The sequence below is a fragment of the Euleptes europaea genome, chromosome 10 (genome assembly GCF_029931775.1).
Source record: "Euleptes europaea isolate rEulEur1 chromosome 10, rEulEur1.hap1, whole genome shotgun sequence".
Taxonomy (NCBI): domain Eukaryota; kingdom Metazoa; phylum Chordata; class Lepidosauria; order Squamata; family Sphaerodactylidae; genus Euleptes; species Euleptes europaea.
In genome coordinates, this window is record NC_079321.1 from 70,380,307 (window position 1) to 70,403,267 (window position 22,961).

Sequence of the window (22,961 nt, forward strand, 5' to 3'; positions counted from 1 at the left end):
GTTTTTTTGTGCGCAATTTTCATGTGGGCTTTTTTATGTGCATTTTTTCATAGAACCAAAATATCCTAGCAGTTTCAGTGACAAATGTAATTTCTAGCCACCAGTCTATAATTGCTGTTACAGTGGAGATAATCCAGTTCCAGCATTCCTGGTAGCTGGAATACAACCTCAACTGGCCTTCCAGCCTTTTATCTCTCCTTCATATGCCTTTGCCTCCGTGTTCATCCAGCACTCATAACATGTCAAAGAACACAGCTAATCTCAGTGTTTCCTGGAACAGTTTATCAGAAAAGCACTCAGCACAGTCCCTAAATTACAAGACTCTTAGCACATCAACTGATGCTGTTTATGCCAAATACTCAACATTTTCAAAGTAGCATTACGTGGTGAGAAGGAATTATCATGAGTTCACACTGGGTGTTTAAACTCAACAACTAATTTTAGCTCTTTTTTATATAAAAAAAGCCTTTTACTATGCCAAAAAAGAAGAAAATTTCATATCCTTCTCAACATTGAAAAAATAACGGCATATATTAAAGCTGACCTTTTAATATTAACAACAGACTAGACATCCTATATGTAATATTAGCATTTACAGACTGGCAAAAATCCTGATGATGATGAAGGTTCAAAGATAATAAATATGTTTTACTGTTTAAACTAAACTGTCAAAACTAATTTGTATCCAAGAAGAAACTTACTGCTATTAATCTGCCTATTTGTACTTTCCCTTACTGAATAACAGTTCCAGAATATACCAGCCCTTAAGAATTCTTAAGGGGCTTCACATCATACTTTTCAACAATGCCAGCAGCCCCGACATTCTCAAGCCCATGGATGTGGTCTAAACAAAATGTGTTAACTAGGTGATCATGGCAATACATCTACTGCAATTCCCACGATGATTGTGGCTGAAAAAGAACTGCCCCTGGAATCAGTGCTGCTTCAAGCTCCAGAACAGAGAATGCAAAACAGAGACTGGAAATCTTGTCCTTTAGAGCAGAGGTAAGAAATAGGTACAGAAGACAAGTAACTCTCAAAAAGGAATTCAAAACATCGCCATGTTTTACGTTAATATTCTAAATTTGGTCTTATTTATGAGACAAGCCAACTTTCTGGTAATGTTCCCAGATGAATATTTTCTTTTTTCTACAGTAATAAATTGTGTGTTTGTTTTTTTAAAAACCCACCAACTTTAACAACTGGTCTCACACTATGTCTGTCTTCTGAGAGGGAAAGTCTTTTTTAAAAAAGACATGGAAACAAACAAGAAAACCCAGGGATACCTATACATCCAAATAAAAAACAGCTTTAAAATTGCTATTCAGATATTCAGTCTATGTCAGGGGTGTCCAAACGTTTTTCAAAGAGAGCCAGATTTGATGAAGTGAACATGCCTGAGGGCCGACCATTTTGCCTGACATTCTTAATTAAATTAATTAAATGCAAATTAACTATTTTATGCAAAGTTTATTGCAAATGGCATACTTATTATGCCCATAACCACAGACTGCACCACAAAAACCATGGCTACATTCCTTCCTTTCCCCAAAGCCCCATTCAGCTCACCGGACGCCCCCCAGCTTCTAAATCTCCAACCTTCCTTCTGAAGGGAGGGAGCAGGAACTCTTCCTCCCCCCTCCCCCACACTCATGTGCCTCTCTGGGACTGTCGACTATCTCCCTTCAACCATGCCGGGGGTATTCTGTCCTCCCCTCATCTGAGCCAGGAAATAAACTGGTTTTCATTCTCATGGAGTCCAAGATTCAAACACTCTGACATCTCCCGTGCAGGGAGGAATGTGGAGTTTTTCTCCCCATGAGAGCCAGCGTGGTGTAGTAGTTAAGAGCGGTGGAGTCTGATCTGGAGAACCAGGTCTGATTCCCCCACTCCTCCACACGAGCGGTGGAGGTTAATCTGGTGAGCTGGATTTGTTTCTCCCGCTCCTACACACGAAGCCAGCTGGGTGACCTTGAGCTAGTCACAGCTCTTTCAGCCTTACCTACCTCACAGGGTATTTGTTGTGGGGAGGGGAAGGCGATTGTAAGCCACCCTTAAGTGGTAGAGAAAGTGGGCATATAAAAACCAACTTTTATCTTCTTCTTTCCTTCTGACCTCTTTGCTCTCTGCTCGGGGCTTTGACCTCCGGAATGAACACGGGCGTCCTCTGCAGACTCGGCCCCATCGGAACACACCTCGTTTCCAAACACGATACATGCCAGGAGTCATTTATTTTCCCCACCCCATCCCTTCTTTCGAAGCAGCCACTTGCCTTGGAGAGAACCTGCTGGGGGGTCTGACTCCAAACACTCCCTGCCCCCAAATCCAGCCCCCTCTCCCCCCTGACTTTCCTTGACTCACAATCCCCCCACCCAAGACCCATCCAGTCTCTCCCCTCCTCCCTCCCACCCACCCTGCAAATCTGGATCCCTCGCGAGACCTCTGCAATGCAGGGAAGGGGCTGCATCTCCCCCACCCCACCCCAGCCTTCTGCAGAGAGGAAGGAGGAAAGAGGAGAGCCAGATGGAGCAGCCCCCCCCCCCAGGCTTTTTGGTGTTTGTGTGTGTGGGGGGGTGTCTTTCCTCTCCCAGATTGGGGCCAGCCTCTGACCTCCCTTGCATTTCCCTTCCCCACCACCACCTTTCCCACCCTCGAGTCCCCCCCAACCCAGCCTCAGGATCCCCCTTGACTCACTCGGGAGGAGCTGCTGCTGCTTTTCCACGCGTCAGAACAACACGTGGGCGCTGGGTAAGAAGGAAGTGGCCTCTCTAGGGTTTCAGACTCGCTGGCCTTCATTCCGGGAGGTGGGGCTGAGACAGCCAATCGAGGCGACCCTCCGCCCAAGCGTCGCCCCCTCGGTCGGGGATGCAAAGCACAGGCGCAGCCCCCACGTGCCCCCTTTTCTCTCTCTGCAAAACGGGCTGGGGGGCCGTATTAAACCGGCCCAGGGGCCGCAATTGGCCCCCGAGCCGGACTTTGGATATGACTGGTCTATGTGAATACATGGAAGTAGCCCTATCCATAGAGTTGTTTATGAAGTTAAGCAAGGCAGATTCTCCCTACAATGCTTTATAGGAGGTAACATAAATATGCTGATGAACTTCCTTCCACTGATTCAGACCACTGAACCAAAATTGTTAGCTCTGAGGGCTGATTCCCATGTTACGAGGTCTTCATTTCTCCACACAGTTGACATTTTGATCAGACGTGAGCTGGGAGTTTGTGTTCATAACTTAATCCCCAGGTGCTCATAAGCCTGATTTGGATCGGGTCCATGGCACATAGGAAAAGAGGGCTTTGCTCCTTGTATCATTTTCCCAACCTGAATGCTAACAGTATATTTCTGTTTCCATAATTGGGCAAATAGTGGCTCCCTGGGCCCATTTCAGGTTGGGAAAATGGTACATGGGGCAAGGCTTAAACCCTCTTACCCTGTGGTCCCAATCCATGCAGCTGTGAATTAAGTTCCAGGTATAAAATACCCAGTACACTTGTGACCACAATGGCTTGTGGTGGCCATGTGGGGGAAACGTGATTACTTACCGTGAAGGCTCCTCCTCTCCTGAGGTGAAGGGCGTCTTGAGCAGTGGGTTGTTTTTCTTGTTCCATCCAGGGAAGGCACGACTAAAATCTAACTTCCTGTCCCCCTGGTGGGAAAACAGCCTGCAGAAGCCCAGTTACCGACTTGCCTAGCTCAATGGACAGGAATGAGAACTGAAAACTGATAACATTAATAATACCAACAACAGCAACAGAGTAAAGGGAGAACTAAAGAAACCTTAGTTTGCTCAACCTGTGGACGACATTTGTCCTTGTGTATGCATACTGAACAAATTACTATTAGAAGGTTCAGTATTCTTTTCATTGTTTGCCCAGGGTGGGCAAGACGCCCTTCGCCTCAGGAGAGAAGGAGCCTTCACGGTAAGTAATCAAGGCTCCGTTCTCCTCTGAGACAAGGGCGTCTGAGCAGTGGGACCTTCAAGCGCTCCCAAATGGGTGGGACCTTCTTCAACCACATGCTGCAAGACCCTCCGGCCGAAGGCTGCTTGTGCAGAGGACCATGTGTTGATCTTGTAATGTTTAATAAAGGTAGAAATTGTAGACCATGTGGCGGCCTTACAAATTTCTTCTAGTGGTGCTTGCCTGTTAAAGGCTGCAGTTGTGGCTGCACTATGCAGAGAGTGATCTGTAATGCCAGCTGGGACTGTAGTCCCACTGGCTTTGTATGCTTCTATGATGCAATGTTTAAGAGTGTAACTAATTGCCGCTGTGGACATCAGTTTTCCCTTAGTGGGATTGTTGATGCCTATGAACATATAGTTCGATTGTCTGATATCGGCTGTTCTACTGATGAATGTGCGTATCGCTCTCCTAAGGTCCAAGGAATGCCAGGCGCGTTCCTTAGAACAAGATGGTTTTGGACAAAAGGATGGTCAATTTATTTCCTGCTATTTGTGGAATGGTGAGTTCACTTTTGGACGGAAGGTCGGATCTGGTCTCAGGACCACCTCATCTCTGTGAAACACACAGAGGCCCTCTCTGATGGATAGGGCTCTAAGTTCCGACACCCATCTAGCCGAGGTGACAGCCACCAAGAACAAAACCTTCATCCGAAGATACTTGAAGGGCACTGATGAGAGAGGCTCGAAGGGAGCATCGGTGAGTGCGTTCAGCACTAGGTTGAGGCTCCATGAGGGGAACCGATGTACAACCGGTGGTTGTGTTTGAGAAACTCCTTTGAGAAAGGCTATCACATGTCCGTGTCTAGATGTAGGGATCCCTTCTGTGACGGGGATTCTGTGGTTATTGCCGCTATCTGTCTTTTCATGGTGGAAGTTGAAAGCTTTAAACGTACTCCCTTCTGTAGGAATTCTAGGACTTTTTGTATCCCTGGATGTAAGGGATCAACTTTTTTCCTTCTCGCCCAACGTACAAATGCCTTCCAGCAGGCGTTGTAGATTCGTTGGGTGGCTGGACGCCGCGCCTCCATAATAGTGGCTGCGACCTCCTGAGAGTAACCCTTGTCTAACAGGAGTCCCCTTTCAAGTGCCAGGCGGTTAAACAAAACCATGTGGGGTCTGGGTGAACTAATGGGCCCTGATGGAGAGTTCCCCAGTGAGTTGGAATCCTCCATGGTTTCTGGACTGACAGCTGTTAAAGAGTTGCAAACCATGGTCTGCGGGGCCAAAAGGGAGCTATTAGTATGACGCTGGCCTTTACCTGAAAAAATTTCCTTAGGACTTTGGGTAGAATGGGTAAAGGCGGGAAGGCCTTTGGGCCAGGGGCTGGTCAGAGCATCGGTTCCCTTCGCGTTCGGATGGAAGTACCTTGTGAAGAATCTTGGTAACCTGCTGTTGCGTCTAAGGCGAACCCTCTGATAGGATTCTGGAGACCCAGTTGTCCGGGTTGGAGGCTAGCCACCTGGTTCTGAAATACTGAAGCCTCCCCCCGACTCCTGTGGGGTTGATGTCATTGGGTATTTGGTTTGGTGAACTTGTCACTTTTATCGGTTCTGTTGTGATTTTGGGATCTTTGAAACCTTCCGCCTCTTCGAAAGGGCCGGGAGGTATTCCAGGATCCCCTCTTGAATTCAGGTCTATACCTAGATTGGATTCTAGAGGAACGAAAGGACGGATAGTTAAAAGACCTCTGTTCCTTTAGGATTTGTCTAGGCATGGCTTGCTTTTTATCCTTGGTTTCCACAAGGATCTTATCCAATTTTTCACCGAATAGTTTTTCCTCTTGAATAGGGTAGGCCATGAGGGTGGTTTTGGCTCTAAAGTCTGCTGGCCAAGCTCTTAGCCAGAGAGCCCTTCTCAGAGATGTGACAGAGGCCATGGACCAAGCTATGAACGACATAGAGTCTAAGGAGGCATCGGCCATTAAGCTGACCGCACCTAACACTCTTTCCAATCCTCCAACAACTCTGTGGTTCTCCTCAGGAACCAATTGAATGAGTTTTTGACCCAGAGGTATGAAGCTCTAGCAAAAATAGACATAGTAGTAGTAGATTGAATTGCTAGAGCCGAGGCCTCGTGTGCTTTCCTGGCCAGGGAGTCAGATTTTCTGTCCAGCTGGTCACGTAAGGCCCCCACCCCATCCTCTGGGACTAGACCTGGGTTCTGAAGGTCAGCCACCGGGGCATCTACGAGAGGTACCTTGAGCATGGACATGGCGTGTGGTGCAAGAGCATACAGCTTCTTTATATTAGGGTGGCACCTGTTTTGTAGAGGATGGATTAGCCCACTCCTCTCTGACTATTCTTAAAAAGAGTTCAGGGAAAGGAACCAGGTTATTGGACACTTTGTTTCTAGGAAAGCACTCCTTAACCCCCCGTTTTAGTTTGGGTTTGGATTCCTCTGGGGTGACATCCTCTTCATTTAAATCCAAAACCAGGATGGCGTTGGCTAATAGTCCCTGATAGTCTTCTCCAGTAAATAGTCTGGTAGACTGCTCCTCTGACTGAGAGGACTCTGCCTCTGAGTCGAATTCCCCTTCTTCTCTCCCTTCATCGGAATCTACAGATGATGCTGTGGACTCTCTTTGATTTGTCTGTGGCTCTATTCCCTTTGATTTCAGTGCAGCATTAGTTGGCCACTGAGAGGAGGTAGAGGCCTGTATTTGGGAGCAAATCGTGCTCCCGGGGACTAATGGCATCAGCCGTTTTAGATTTCTCAAAAGAACCTCCCAGAGAGAAAAAGGCCACACCGGGAGTGTTGGGAGGGGAGTAGAGGACAGAAGATAGAGTAGGTATGAGGTATAGAATAACAACAGACAGATAGGCTAGAATAGAATATAGTAATTACCCTACACTGACTAAAGCACGGAGCTGTGCTACAGAGCCTGCTTCCCCTTTGAAGGCAGGAGGAAACTAGGCTTCTGCAAGCTGTTTTCCCACCAGGGGGACAGGAAGTTAGATTTTAGTCCTGCCTTCCCTGGATGGAACAAGGAAAACAACCCACTGCTCAAGAAGCCCTTGCCTCAGAGGAGAACAAGATGTGCCCAGGAAGGCAGTGTCTCTTCTAGGACATCTCATCCTTACTAACCAACATCCTGTAAATACAGATGTTGGCAAATAAATCTGCCATCTTCTGCATGCCATACCACTGAGCCATTGTGCCTTCCACAAATACATGTTTGAACCAACATGGTTGCCTCAACAGGGGCCAAAACACTTTTAGTGCCCCACAGGCACTATGCCACACTTGATAAGAATGGCAGTTCCTAGATATGTGGTCATAGGTATGCCAATAAAGGTATTGAAATTGAAAATTGATATGTGGTCATAAACTATACTACAAATATCTTGGATTATGCCAGTGCACTACCACAAGTCACAAAATTATGTTTGTTCAACCTTGTTCAACCCTGTCCAAAACATGCATTTTGAGGTTACCAGTTCATAAGAGGATTTGGTTAAGCACTTCATACAGATGAATATCTGTACAAAGTTGAGTTTTAAAAATTAGTATGCAGAAGTTCAGAGTTATCTTTACAAGGTATTTGTATAAGGTATTTAAAAACAAATATGCTATAATACCAAGACACAAGATGCCTCTCTCCTTAGATGTGATCCCCAAGTCTTTTGTACTGGATCTCTAAATAAATAAAGAGGAACATGCTCTGTGACAGATTCTTAATCCCTCTGGAGAAAGCCCAGATAATTTCCATTTAAGGTCAAGTAGCAGCAGCTGCACATTTTTGTCCCCTGAAGAAAATGGAAGTTGACCCAAAGTTTAAATACATGTACTGCTGTTTTGTGCCAATATGCAAAATCACTCCAAGATTTCCAGGTTTTTGTACTCTTATAGGAATTAAATAATATGTATTAGTTTAACTGAAGGTATTTCAAACTTTTTAAAAATTCTCTTCACACACAGATAACACTCCCCTTCACTTTTCTGACAATAAATTTTAGCCATGGGACTGCTGTGGTTCAGATTTATTTGAAATCTGCTTAAAAAAATTGTTGGGATAAAACCTAAAACTGCATTATCTCCTATTCAGTGAGGAAGGTTCTAAGAAAAGATTGGCTGAACGGTTATAAAGGAATGTAGTGTACACAAAACACGGAGAAAACAAAACTGTCATATTTTGCAAATAGTTTTCTGTGAGGGAAAGGAAAGCTTTACTGAGCTGGGATTAAACTCACCCACATGCTGGGGGAGGCAAAGTCCAGGATAGGATAACTGGATATGGGGTGAGGTGGGGTGCTGAAGGACAAGAATGGGAAATGAAGGATTAGAAAATGGATTAAGAATAGATACTACGCACTAAGAAAACCAAGGGGCAGGGAACAAAGACAATAGGTCACCTAAGAAGGGAGACAGAATAGCCAGTTTGTCCAAGAATCAGGAATCCAAGGGAACACAAGAAGTGGAAATCACAGCCTGAAAAAAAGACAAAGGCAATGAACTGAGGAAAAGGGGGACATTCATGACAGGAAGGCAAGGGGAGGGGGTGCCAAGTACACAAAGAGCTGAGGTTGGTCAAGAGTTGAAACAAAATTATATTGACTAGGGTTTAAAGAAGGAATCTGAGAAACAGTGGTGGGAAGAAGCATCAGGTTGAATAAAGAAGGTTATAACAGAAGTGTGACTATGGGCAAACCTCTCATGGGGCTCAGGTCAGGAAAGGCTGAGGATCTGTGTGCTGTTGGCAGGAAGGAAGTGGATGGGAAACCAAAGTCTAGAAGCCTGGGAAACACAGCGGGCCAGGAAGTCAATGCACCTGACATTAACAAGTTTAAACCCTGAGAGAGCTCTGACCTTTAAGTTTTGTGTAGAAGAGAGATCTGTGAGGTATGGTAAGAGGTAAAGGTAAAGGTCCCCTGTGCAAGCACCGGGTCATTCCTGACCCATGGGGTGACGTCACATCCCAACGTTTACTAGGCAGACTTTGTTTATGGGGTGGTTTGCCAGTGCCTTCCCCAGTCATCTTCCCTTTACCCCCAGCAAGCTGGGTACTCATTTGACTGACCTCGAAAGAATGGAAGGCTGAGTCAACCTTGAGCCGGCTACCTGAAACCGACTTCCGTTGGGATTGAACTCAGGTCGTGAGCAGAGCTTGAACTGCAGTACTGCAGCTTAACACTCTGCGCCACGGGGCTCTGTGAGGTATGGTAGGCTGAGATAATGTAATGGCCCAAAGTCATCCAGTGAAATTCCATGGCAGAGTGGGGATTCCAACCTGAGTCTCCCAGATCCTTATCTGAAACTCTAACAAGGACACCATACTGGCTTTTGTGCAGTAGCTGCTGTTGAACAGTAGCAAGCAGGTTGGCCTGGGTAAGGCATGTGAGTTGCATATTAGCAAGTCACCTGGTGGTTTAAGGTGGCCCTGGCAACTCTTCCCTTAAAGGCCAAAACAACCCTGGAAAGGACCCTGCCCCCTCCCTCTGCCTTTACAGACAGAAACCAAGGGCAGAAGGCTGGCAATACTCTTTGGTTGCTGAGCAGTAGCCAAAGAGGACATTTGTTTCTTAAAGCTACAGGCGCTACTATTATTTTGTGGAGTTTTAACTGCACCTTTTTTTTAAAAATGATTTCAGATTTTTCTGCAAATCTGGAGTTTTTCAGGTTTATAGAAAGATCTATCTTGTCTGTTAATGGCTCCAGTCTCCGGATTTAAGTATTCACATATTTGGCCACATTGAGAAGCAGGTATATTGCTCATATGGTTGAGCACACATTTTCCATGCATGTGATCAACCACTCCTTGATATTTACTATTAAAGAACATCTACTTTGGAGAGCTACTTGCAGTATCAACACACAGTACTGGGCTCAACTATTAACTGGTTCAGGACAGTATAAGGAAGCTCTTTGTACCTTATGAATCCTCAAACTGAGACAGTAATTTCAACAACAAGGGTTCACTTAGAATCCTGGCATGCTGATGCCATAAGACAACATACAGCTCAGGTGGAGAAGCTTGACCCATTTACTAAGTACCAAAATCCAATATAAACTAGCGTAACCATATTGGCTTAAGATTCTTTTGTTCAAGAGTAGAGTGCCCGTTGCTTTAATGCAAGACTCCTGTGATAACTAATATGAAGTTCTTGACTTCATAAAAAAATAATGTCTTAAGGTATGGGGGGGGGGGCTTACTGTAATCTTTTCCATAGTGAAAAGGCTTTTAAAATAGAACTTTTAGAAGTAACAGACCCTCAGATGAATGGTCCTTATAACACACATTTTCTTAAACTCATCTGTTTAAATGTAAATTGCATCTTTTTAATAATACAAATTTCACTGTTAATTTTAAAATATGCCAATTTAAATTCAAGAAGTATCTTCAATAGCTTGTCTTCTACCCGTAAGACAGTGATATCACTGTGTAGCCAGTATGGGACCTCATCTGCAATACACAGAGGAAGATTCTTTTAAAAAGGAAAACTGCAAAGCCTCAGAGAGTCATAACCTCTACAGTGACAAAGAGCAAAACACTCTACCAAAAACTGTACACAGTTACAAAAATTCCTAAAAATAATCATCCAACACGAACATGCCAGAATTATGCTGTAAACTGGGAGAAGTAATCACCTATGTTACGAGGTGATGCATTGTTTCATATTTGCCAGTGAATTACTAATGCGATCTAACATTTATATTCTGCATTCCATCCATGGCTTGCAAAGGTTTACAAAATAATTTAAAGTATGTCACAAAAATAAGAAAATATAACACTAAAAATACTTTACAAAGCTCTTTCAAACTCTTCCAAACCAGAAGTGGCGAATAAATGACACCTTGTTTATTTCTTATGTGCACTGCGTGACTAAATTATCTGAGTCACAATCCAAAGAGCTACTGTAGACACACTGCAAAATGAGATTTAGACTTTTTACCACTGAACAGCATGCCAGTTCAAAAGCTTTTTTTTCTAAACTCACTTTCAAAAACAGCTGGGAATGTAGCATATTAGTATGTGCCTTTCACATAATCCATGTGCTGAGAAATAGAAGCCCAAAGCCTCAATCGGTGTAGAGAGCTGGTTATGCTTTTTTGGAGACTGTGGTCCTCGTCACCACAGGAAATTGATCCCAAATATTAGCGAGTATAGAACAAATTAATGTGTTTCAGTTTTTTCATTTCTATCTACAGTATTGGAGAACAGTTACTTTAAAAGGAGGTGCAGATTGGCACCAGTCAGACCAATGAGAGCTGTCATCACAGAAAGTAGCATATCTCCACTGTGTTATTATTCATTGCTCCCAAATTCACTATCGTTAACCAGGTGAGGTTCTTTGCTTTGCAGACACACAGGCTCCTTTTCACTCACCCCCCCTTTCCTAACAGCTCAAGAACTAAACACTGCTGCTGTAATGAGGTCAGCTGTGCAATGTCCATGTTCTTATAAAGGCCCTGCTATAACCAATCGCTAAAGCCACATTCCTGAATGACATCATGAGCCCTGCCTATGAAACTTTTGTTATTTTTTCCCTCCACCGACTTCACTTGTTCCCACAAATCCGGTGACGGAGACGCCTTATAGTTTTCCAGAGCAAACTAACATATAATTCAGTATCCGCTGGCAGCTGAGGTAAGGGAATTTGCTTTTTTAAATGTATACTGGGAGCCGTGGTTTTCTAAACTACCCTACTTTCTTAAACCTACAGCTTTTGTTGAGAAAATGTCAGTTGATATAGAACTTCAATATCCATTGCCTTCTGTTATTCTTTTTAAACACTAGTTATATCAACTCTTTCTATTTAGACTAGGTGAAAGGGGCTAATTAAGTGTAATGAGGATGTGGAAAATACCATGGTATTACAAACAAAACTAAAACTTTTTAAAGCTATATTTCAGTCCTTTGGAGGGGGCAATTAAATAATATTGCATTAAAAATCTGAGTTTCCCCCCATTTTCCTAATTTTTAATAAGAATTTTACCTTATTATTAGTTTTTCTTTAAAAGTATCTCACTCAAACTAAATCATAAACATTCTCCTATCTAAGGAATTTTAACATTAAAAGGATTAAATTAATCTAATTTCCCACTTGTAACTAATATGCTGCTCAGAGGCACTTTTTCTCCTTTTCTTGGTGGGAGAGGAAACTATTTTCTGGCAGCATAAGATGGCATTCTTGTCAAATGAAAACCAAGAGCATAAATTATATTAACTGCATGTTGCAAATGTTTACCCATCAATTCTTATTCAGTATCATCAGTTAAACAATTATGCATACCTTTTTTCAATCTGGACTCTCACTAATGATTTTTTTAAATTGAAGCCAAAAAACTGAATCCAGTATATTTTATATATGTAGTTTATATGTGGACAGTATAGTATATTGATTGAGATTTAGACAAGCCAATAGGCTCATACTTGTTCAAGGGGATTTTTGACTTTTTCCCCATTGAAAAGCAGACCTCTGTGCCACATTGAAAACTCTTTATGAAAGTCCCCACACTTTCAAAAGCATGTGGCATGGGGTGTATGGATGGGAGGAGGGTGCTGTTGAAGAAACATAAGCCCAAACATTGTTGGGCATACAGAACCAGTCGCATGATTCTTTGGATCCTGGCCATTGGCTGCAATCCGGCATATTCAAGCTTCTTAAATCCCATTGAAGGCGCATGGATTAAGTACCCTAATCTTGCACAGCACTCTAGTCATTCTTTTTAAAATTTCATCCGGGATCCAGATATATTTCATCATGTACATTTTATAAATAATATGGAATCTTCGCAACCACTGAAGAACTTCATTAAAATTCAGAACAATTGTAAATATAAACATAATGCCAAAACCAGAAAAAAAGAAATAACCTCCAGAAACAAGTCAGACCAATTATTCCTTCCCATTTGAGAAGATAATGACAAACTTTTTAACAGACCTGAGGTTCAGGCTTACTGTGTAGATCTTCCTTTTTATCTCTATCCAAATGATATTATTATATTATATTAATGTTAAATGAATTCAAGGTGCTGTTACTGCATCAATAATGAATTAACCATTTTCTTAGAGAAAAGTCATGTTTTCACAAATAAGCTGCACTGTTTGACTAAGTTTCAGAAGATTACTGAAGATTATTTTATATCATAAAGAACCTAAAAGTTGAGCTGAAAATTATAACAAAATACTGATATTATTTATTATGCAGTGTACACTAAATTAAAAACACTAGACCTTAAATATACAGCCTGATCAATTAATATATAAAAATAGTTGCTAATTTTCCAACATAGTTGATTATAAAAAATCAATGTAAATGACCAATAAATAACCCAAACACGTTTTGGCTTATGTAGCCTTCTTCAGTGGTCATGTATATATTCACATTTTAGAAACACATCCAGAAATACATATAAAGGTGTGCTGTAAAGTAATAACCTTTTATACTGTTTGGCCCGTTGTCCCTTGTTGTAAAACATGGGATTTTTACCATTTAAATTGGCTCACACAGAGGTCTTATATAATGTATTTCCAACGTCATATGGATGTGTGTATTATCAATCAATGATAAAGTGTATTGCTATAATTTTCAGCTCAATTTTTAGGTTCTTTGACTAGTTAAGGTTCAGTTTTTTTCCTTTTCTTCCCTTTTCGTTATTTTATATCATAACACAAACAAATATCAGCAGAGCAGGCCTATGTCCCACAAACTATGGGTACTATTACTGGGCTCCCCATAATTTAAAATCAGGTCCTCTTGCATGAAATTTCAGGTTTAAAAAAAAACAATAGGCTGATGACCTCTAGTGGTCTAACAAAATAACAGCACTGTTGTCTTGTTTTTAAAGGATGGGTAGGAGTGGGTGTGTGTGTGTATATACATACATAATGAAATTCTAAATACTATTTTGGAAAGATTTTCGGAATCCATCAAATCACCATCCTTAAATACATCAGATCAACTACGAAAAAAATTCTCAGTTCTTCTTCCTAATACTTTTTCCACCTAGCCCTATTTAGATGCACCACCCACCTTCATTCAGGTGGAGCTGAGGTACAGTAATACCCGTTGGTGGCAGGAATATATGAAAATCACCCTCCACACACCATCTTCCCCTCTAGGATTTTCTAAGCTGTCAGGGACCTATGTCCAAATCTCCATTTTGCCACAAACGTTTCTGGGTGACCTTGAGCCACACACACTCAGCCCACCCTAAAGTGCTGAAGCTGGAGGGTGAGAGATTCAAAACAGATAAAAGGAAATATTTTTTCACACAATGCACAGTTAAATTGTGGAACTCCCTGCCCCAGGATGTGGTGATGGCTGCCAGCTTGGAGGGCTTTAAGAGGGGAGGGGACATATTCATGGAGGAAAGGGGTATTCATGGCTATTAGTTAGAATGGATACTAGTCATGCTGCATACCTATTCTCTTTAGTATCAGAGGAGCATGCCTATTATTTTGGGTGCGGTGGAACACAGGCAGGATGATGCTGCAGCAGTCGTCTTGTTTATGGCTTCCTAGAGGCACCTGGTTGGCCACTGTGTGAACAGACTGCTGGACTTGATGGGCCTTGGTTTGATCCAGCAGGGCCTTTCTTATGTTCACCCTACCTCACTGGGATACTGAGAGGATTAAACAGGGGATGGAAAACAGTGTATAATGAACTGAGCTCCATCGAAGAATGGCATGATAAAAACAAACTTGGGCGAACTGTTTTTCCCCCCACCCCCCAATTCTTAACTCATTCCATCCCTCTGAGGCAGGGGTCTGCAAACTGCGGCTCCCGAGCCGCATGCGGCTCTTTGGCCTGTTGAGTGCGGCTCTCCAAACTTGGTTCGGAGCCCCTGCTCTCGCGCCTGCTCGCGCTGGCAGCTGGGCTTCGGAGCCGGCGCACCTGAGAGAGCGAGCGTGAGAGAGGAGGCGAGCAGGCCCGCTGTCTCTCCCCGCCCCCGCCGTGGAGAATGGCCAGGTCCCCCTTTCCCTTGCCCTCAATGGTTGGGAGGCTAAAGCCTCCCCTCCCCTCTAGCCGCGTGATTGCTGGGCGGGCGGCTCGGTGGTTCCTGCCCCCCCCGCCCATCAGCTTGGGCGGGGCGGGCTTCCTTTGGTAGATCTGGCCTCCAGCTGAGTCCCATTGGGAGGCCATGCCTACCCACTGGCTTTCTTGGCGGTAGACCTGGATTCCGAGGAGGGGGAAAAGTCCCCCTTCAGAGGCCAGGTCTACCAATTGGCTTCTATGGGCCTCTGGAGGCCAGGTCTACTGCCAAGAAAGTTAATGGGTAGACCTGGCCTCCCAATGGGACTCAGCCGGAGGCCAGGTCTACCAATAGGCTTTTATGGCGGTAGACCAGGCCTCCAGACGAGGACTCCGGACGGGGAGGGGAAAATGGCAGGGACTTACAATTTAATTTTTATTAATAAATAAGATCACTATTAAGTATGATATCAAGTTTTATTCAGTGTACCTATAGTTTAATTAAGACTTAAAACTTTAATTAAAGTTTATTAAGTTAATAAACTGTATACCTACCTATATAGTTTAAGTTTAAGAAATTTGGCTCTCAAAAGAAATCTCAATCGTTGTACTGTTGATATTTGGCTCTTTTGACTAATGAGTTAGCCGACCCCTGCTCTGAGGGCATATGAAGTCCTCATCAAGCCATTCTTACATGATTTTTCTTGTTGTTAATTAAATTTAAAAAGTCCTATTTTTCTGCATTCTTGCATAGTCTGTGGGAAGTTGGGTTTGCTCCAAACGGAGGCCAATAGTTTGCTACTAGATATAATGATTGTTTTTTCTACCAGAAGGTGGCTTTTGTTGTTACATCATTATGAATACACATGCTAGTCTTGTGACCAGTTTGACATGTCTACACTATAAGCTAACCTGCATTTGGAAAGCCTTATGTTTCAAATCCCACAACTGTGTTTTGGACCTGAGCTGCATTGCTTTGGGACCAAAAAGAATTTAAATGTTTTAACTAAATACAAGGATTCCTTTACAAATTAATCTCACAAAGACTATTCACTGATAGAAAACAATGATTTTCCAGGGATAACACAAAAAAAGCAGTTGTTTTTTTTTATGTAACAGACCCTAATAAATCTAATGTTAGGCAGTAACATCAATAAAACAATTCCAAAATACCCCAAACTATTTTATGTCAAGCAGAGGTTTTTTGAAAACAAGGTATGCAATTCACAAGCATTTTCACAGACTTTTATCCATCATTACTTGAACTGCATGCATAATGAAGAAGCCAAGTGAAGAAGCTGGTTAACTCTATTTTGGCTTAAATAGTATAGCTATCAAACATTCAACAAGATACATCACCCAGCTGTGTCTCTTTCAATGTAGCATTTCTATACAGTGACAGGTAACTGTTAATGTAATTATAGAATGAATGTATTTGAATCAAGAGATTTTTAACTTCAAGCACTTGCAATATTCCCAACAAGATGGGAAAAAGTTAGATATCAATGATACAACTGCTTTAACAACTCAGCTCTAGTACAAGAAAACGAATTGCTATAGTTCAAACATTACTGCTACACATTTCAAATATAATTGAAGTTCAACTAATTTTCATTACCTTCAGAGGGCTTTTCTAATATTTTAATGGGGATGTAAACAAAGAGGTGCTCTAATGTGCTTTCACAAACTATTTTCCCCACTGTTAGAGTAACAGCAATTTTTTTAAATGTCTAATCATCCATCCAGAACAAGAAAGCTTACATTACTTTAAAAGAAAACATAAGCATACCTACTGGGATTGTGCAGGGTATTTATATCAAACATGCCTGCATAAGTTGTGACCCAATCTAAACAAAGTCCACCAGCCATGTATTGTGAAGTGATAAAAAAGAAAACTTAAAGTGCCCCCAGTAGAGCTCCAAGTATGATTGATGGATTAAATTCAGCTTGACATGACACAACCAAATGTCCAGTATCTCTCAGGATTCTTTGACCCAATACAGAAATGCTTGGAGAATGACTCCCACAGCTCCCCACAACTGTCTGAAAACAGGCATTGAAATGCACGCATCTTTCCGTCAAACATTACAGTTTTCACAATGACAATTCGCCGTGGACATCCACTCTTTTCCATACTGTTTTCAATAGCATTCAGAATAAGAGACAATGTGTGTGTATTTGTGTTAATACAAGTCTTGTTTCATCTTACGTTAAGATTTGTCCCCACTTCGAAAACATCTCAGACTGCATCTATTCACTTGAAAGTAATCTGCCTTTGTCAAAGCACTGTTTGCTGTATTTCTAACACTTCACTTTCCTGCTTTTCCTAGCTCCACAAAGATTCTTAAAAACAAAAAAGAGAAGATACTAAGCACTTTATACATTGCTTCTTAAAAATCTGCACCACTTCCTTAAATTTCTGCTTTCCTGTTGCCATGGAGAAGGTCCAGTACATAACCCGCTCCGCTATGAGGAGAGCCTCCACTATTGAGGTGAACCCACAAACACGCCAAAGGCTTCAGGAGCTTTTTGTAAATTTCTGTCTTATCTTAATATGCCTCTTGCTTATCTGCATCATTGTGATGCTTCTCTGAAGTCCAGCTTCTTTGATTGATCTTCATCACGCTATACAATGAGAAAGCCACGTCCAGAGGAGAAAAGGAAACAAGAAACTTCCAGCACAAGAAAAACTTGCAAGAAGGTCCAGCATTTGGACTAAGCGATTTCTCAACAGCTGCACTATTCACTATTAGCAATCGTAATAATGTTAAACGCCCCTGTATTGAACTGTGATTTCAACCCTTCCGTCACAAGGCTATGAATGAGTTACTTATTCACCCTGCTTTTAAAAAAACAAAAACAAAATCTTCTGTGAATGTTGCACACTAGAGGCTTTAACTGTGTGAATGTATTGATGTTTCAGTACAAAGAGCTAAAAATTGTCCAATGTTCTTCCCCTTGGTCCTAGATGCTTCATATATCAGCACCAACTGTTCGATAATTCAGTGCTATATTTTAATAGTAAATATGGTATCAGAACTGAACTAGTAACATATATTAATATATATACGCTATCAGAACTGAACTATTAACATAGACAATTACATATTTTAGAACACAAACTGCAAAGCCTACTTTAAGATCTTGGTTATATATACTGTTAACTCTTAACCTAGTTCTACCATCTTTTTTGACTAAAAGCTTGAACATGATGTAAAACTATTTTTTTAACATCACATGTGAATCTGGTGAGCGTGTAAGATGAATACTTTTTTTCCTGTTTAAAGGAAAGGCAGATAATGGGGGAAACTCCCTCATTTCTGCCTCAGACTTTCTGGTTTGGATCCAGTGAAGCGACTCCAAGGGCATAATGATTTCTGCCCACAGAGTGTGACTTTCTCACTGTCCCCTCCTGCTGCAGTCCAAAATAGCCCCCGAAATTCCCCTTTGGATCCAAGCCAATGCTTGGTATTTCTGCAGCGCTGAGTACCAGCTAAAAAGAATTACTCAGAGAAAGTAGAGAAATCTTTGAAGTAAGTATCTTGGATTGTTGTAATATATTTCTAATTATATTTCTCATACACTTGGAGTTAGGAGAACTGAATTTTTTAAAGTTCTAGCTTCAGTGCACTGAAAATCCAGATCACACAGTGGATGATGTGTGTGTATATTATAAATTTATTGTAGTAATGCAGACACACACAGACCTAATGCACCCTTATCCCGTTTCTTCACTCCTCTGATGCAAATTCCTATGCCAGCTTAATCCAGGGTTAACACTTACCTAGGTAATGGCCTCATATTAACTCAGCCAGTATTATTAATCCATCTGCTCCAGAGATCAACAAAACTGGTGCTCTAGTCCACTGTATTCTCCTTACATCCATTACAGAGGTGTCACTTGTTCTGTTCTATATGTGAATTTTTTAGAAGTTTTCTTCAAGTCTGCAATGTACAGATTTCACATACAAGACCCCCGTTGGGTGAAACCTGTATCATACATTAAGCCTCTTTACCATTTCAATGAATTATCTTATTGGAACAAAATGGAGGACAATAGCTTTATGATGTACGCAGTATCAACGGAGGTAATAATTTGTTACATGGTTGTAGTCTTTCCATACATTGAGAATGTATTCCTCATATCATGTTATATACTGATTCATTCTCCCATGCTGCGAAACAATAACTTGCTCCAAAGTTATTCCTAAAATAAAAATTAAAGCTAACTGATATGCAGGTTTTTTATTTCTTTCTGTTTATTTTGGTTGTAACTAGGGTATACACTTTTAAAAATATATTTAAATGTATAAACTCTATGTTGCACCATCAATTATGTCACCTATCTTATAAAATACAGGGTGTTTGGATCTTCCCACTCTGCTCAAGTACCGGTAAGTGCTAAGCCAAACTGCACTAGTAAAACACACACACAGAGAGAGAAATGTAACATAGCAGCCAGTTTAACTGTTATATACAATCCCCCCCCCATAAAAAACAAGCATTTTGTTTTGAACTGTACACTTCAGCGGCATTCCAGTGACACAACAAGCATGCAGCAATATAATAAACTTTTAAATACCATCAAAACACAATTTTTGCAATATTTTTGTAATGAAAACTGGAGAAAAAGGCAGATTTTTAGAATTACTGGGAAAACAGTTATGACAGCAATTGAACAGAATGGCATTAATATAATTAGAAGCAATAGAGTATTTCTGATGAAAGAATTAACATATGCCAATTGCACTTGGCTCAAAGTTCTTAGTCAATACTACTGTCTACAGTCAGACAGAATGCAAAGTGTTCCTTTCATTACCGAAAAAAATTGTCTCTCTGAGCAGACTGGAGATACAATGAAAGTTTTGGAAAGCTTGAAACTGCCTGATATTGAAGAACGTTAGATTTTAAAATTTAATGAACATAAGAAAAGCCATGCTGGATCAGACCAAGGCCCATCAAAGTCCAGCAGCCTGTTCACACAGTGGCTACCCAGGTGCCTCTAAGAAGCCCACAAGCAAGATAACTGCAGCAGCATTATCCTGCCTGTGTTCCACAGCACGTATAATAGGCATGCTCCCCTGAGACTGTAGAGAATAGGTATGCATCATGACTAGTATTCATTTTGACTAGTAGCAATGAATAGCCCTATCCTCCATGAGCAATTCCACTCTCCTCTTAAAGCCTTCCAAGTAGGCAGCCATCACCACTTCCTGGGGCAGGGAGTTCCACAATTTAACTATGTGTTATGTGAAGAAATGCTTCCTTTTATCTGTTTTGAATTTCTCACCCTCCAGCTTCAGCAGATGACCCCATATTCTTGTATTATGAGGGAGAAAAGCTTCTCTGTCCACTCTCTCCGTACCATGCATTATTTTATAGACCTCTATCATAACTGCCTTCTTTCTAAGATAAACAGCTCCTAATAGGGCAGTTGCTCTAACCCCCTTTGGTTCTCTTTTCTGCACCTTCTCAAGCTATGCAATATCCTTTTTAGGTGTAGTGACCAGAACTGTACACAGTATTCCAAGTGTGGTCTCACCATAGATTTGTACAAGGGCAGTGTCAGGCACCGGCCTGGGAAAGGCGCCAGTGGTTAGCCCAGGTGGTGTTTCAATGTCTAACTGTTGTTCATCTCCAACTCTGTTTAGTCTTTGATTGCTTCTGGAAAACTGTGTTATCTAAAGAGTTGCCCTGGCAACCAGCAATCGTCCTGAAAGTGTAATATAGCTCCTGTCTCTGTAGTTTCCCCCCATTAGTGCCCTTGCTTAGTTACAAGTCAATTTCTGCAATTCACTGTATGTTTCTTAATAACCCAGCTTTCAGGCAGTATGAAAGCAGCAGTTTTATTCTCTATTCCTTGTCTAATTATGGCCAGCATGGAATTTGCCTTTTTCACAGCAGCTGCCCACTGGGTTGACATCTTCATCAAGCTATCCACTACCACCCCAAGATCCCTGTCTTGGTTAGTCACTGCCAGCACAGTTCCCATCAGTGTACATGTGAAGTTGGATTTTTTTGCCCCAACATGCATCATTTTACACTTGCTCACATTGAATCCCATTTGCCATTTTGATGTCCACTCCTCCAGTTTGGAGAGATCCCTTTGGAGCTCTTCACAGTCTGTTATTGTTTTAACCACCCTAAATAATTTGGTATGATCTGCAAACTTGGGCATCTCACTGTTCACCCCCAACTCCAGGTAAGCTTATGAACAGGTTGAAAAGCACCAGTCCCAACACAGATCCCTGAGGGACCCTACTTCTCACATCTCTCCGTTGTGAGAACTGATTCTACTCTCTACTTCCTATTTCTCAGCCAGTTCTCAATCCATAAGAGGACTTGTCCTTTTATCCCATGACTATGAATTTTTCTTAGCAATCTTTGGTGGGGGACTTTGTCAAAAGCTTTTGGAAATCCAAATACACGTCCACAGGCTTATTGACACTTTCAAAAAACTCTAAAAGGTTAGTGAGACAGGACCTACTTTTGCAGAAACTATCTTGGTTTTTGCTCAGCAGGGCTTGCCCTTCTATATGCTTGACAATTCTATCCTTAATAATCAATTTACCTGGAAATTTATCTCTTTGGTTTGACTGGAGCATGCATTTATCCAGTCAATAGGAGGGTAGTTAAAGTCTCCCATTAAAGCCTTTGGGTCAGGGGGCCGACAGAATGTCCCCAGTACTAAATTACCTTTGGGGCCTGATATCGTCACCCACAAGAATTCTGTGGATGAGTCTGCCCTTTTTATGGTTTCTAGTTTATTAGACACTATGCCTTCTTTGATGTACATAGCAACACCCCCTCCAATATACCCTTCCCTGTCATTTCTATAGAGCTTATATCCAGGAAGGACTGTATCCCACTGGTTCTCTCACTTCCACCAGGTTTCTGTAATGCTCACTGTAACTATGTTTTCCCTTAAAACCATGCACTTTTAACTCCCCCATTTTCACTTGGAGGCTTCTAGTATTAGCATAGAAACACCTCCACACTGTCTCTCTCTTTCGACTTGCCTGGCATGTGCCCTTGGGCATTCTTATGTAGCTATCTCCTTTTATATCTACCCCACCCCTTTAACCATTTGCAATGAGTCTACCCAAACCGGATGCTTCTCAGCTCCTGTTGGCTTTCCTCCCAGGTTCAGTTTAAAAGCTGCTCTGCCACCTTTTCATGTTTATGCGCCAGCAGTCTGGTTCCATTCTGGTTCAAGTGGAGCCCATCTCTTTTGTACAGGCCCAGCTTGTCCCAAAATGTTGTCCAGTTCCTAACAAATCTAAAGCCCTCCTCCCGACACCACTGTCTCATCCATGCATTGAGACTCCCCCATCTACTTCTGGGGAATGATTCTTTATCCCTCTCTCATCCTCATTTTGTCTGTCAGTGATGGAACAATTTTTAAATACCAAACAAATACCTGGATGTCAGGTATCAATTCATGCCGGCTATCAAATAACTATCAACATCAAGTATCTTATACCAAACATCTGATGGATATCCAATCTCAGAATCATCAGAGGAGGATTTTTAGGATTTAGGGATACACATGCATTCCATCTCTAGAACAGGCCTGCAGCCAACAATACTCTGCCCCTTCTTAACCTCCCCCCCAATTCTTACCACAAGCTTCAAGGTGGCAGCAAGAATGAGGATAGCATGCCTGGTGGTCAGCTAGCAACCCTGCCCTCCTGCTTGTGAGGTTCCAGGAACAGCTGCCAACTGGATCACAATCAGAACCACAAAGAAAAGAGAAATTTGCTTGCTGGTAGACCCATTGGCAGCTATGTTCAGCTATGCTCAGGCATGATTTTACCCAGGGTGCTTTAGTTGCTAGTCACTAATCTCATAAAATACAGACTTGCTTACTGGGATAATGGATACAAGTTAACTTTAGTCTGCTTCATATATGGGAAAATGATTAAGATTACATTAAGTTGTGCGGTTAGGTCAGTTAAAAATAACTAGAGATTCAACATAGGCCAGTTAAATTGCTGGCATAATGAAGAGAACCTTATCATGCACCCAGTGTAATTTTCTAAACTCTGGGACAAGTACAAGTCTCCCGGTTTGCTAAAAAGTA

The 22,961-nt window shown here is 41.9% G+C and overlaps 2 protein-coding genes across 3 annotated transcripts in view; one reads left to right on the forward strand and one right to left on the reverse strand.

The window, feature by feature from the left end:
* CEP85L (centrosomal protein 85 like) overlaps positions 1–22,961 on the reverse strand; it is a 177,582-nt gene that overhangs the window by 74,943 nt on the left and 79,678 nt on the right. The window lies entirely within an intron of this gene.
* On the forward strand, positions 11,383–17,712 carry PLN (phospholamban). Its single transcript, XM_056856536.1, has 2 exons — positions 11,383–11,547; positions 17,209–17,712. Exon 2 carries the CDS (start codon positions 17,314–17,316, stop codon positions 17,470–17,472), a length of 159 nt encoding a protein of 52 aa, XP_056712514.1. The 5' UTR covers positions 11,383–11,547; positions 17,209–17,313; the 3' UTR covers positions 17,473–17,712.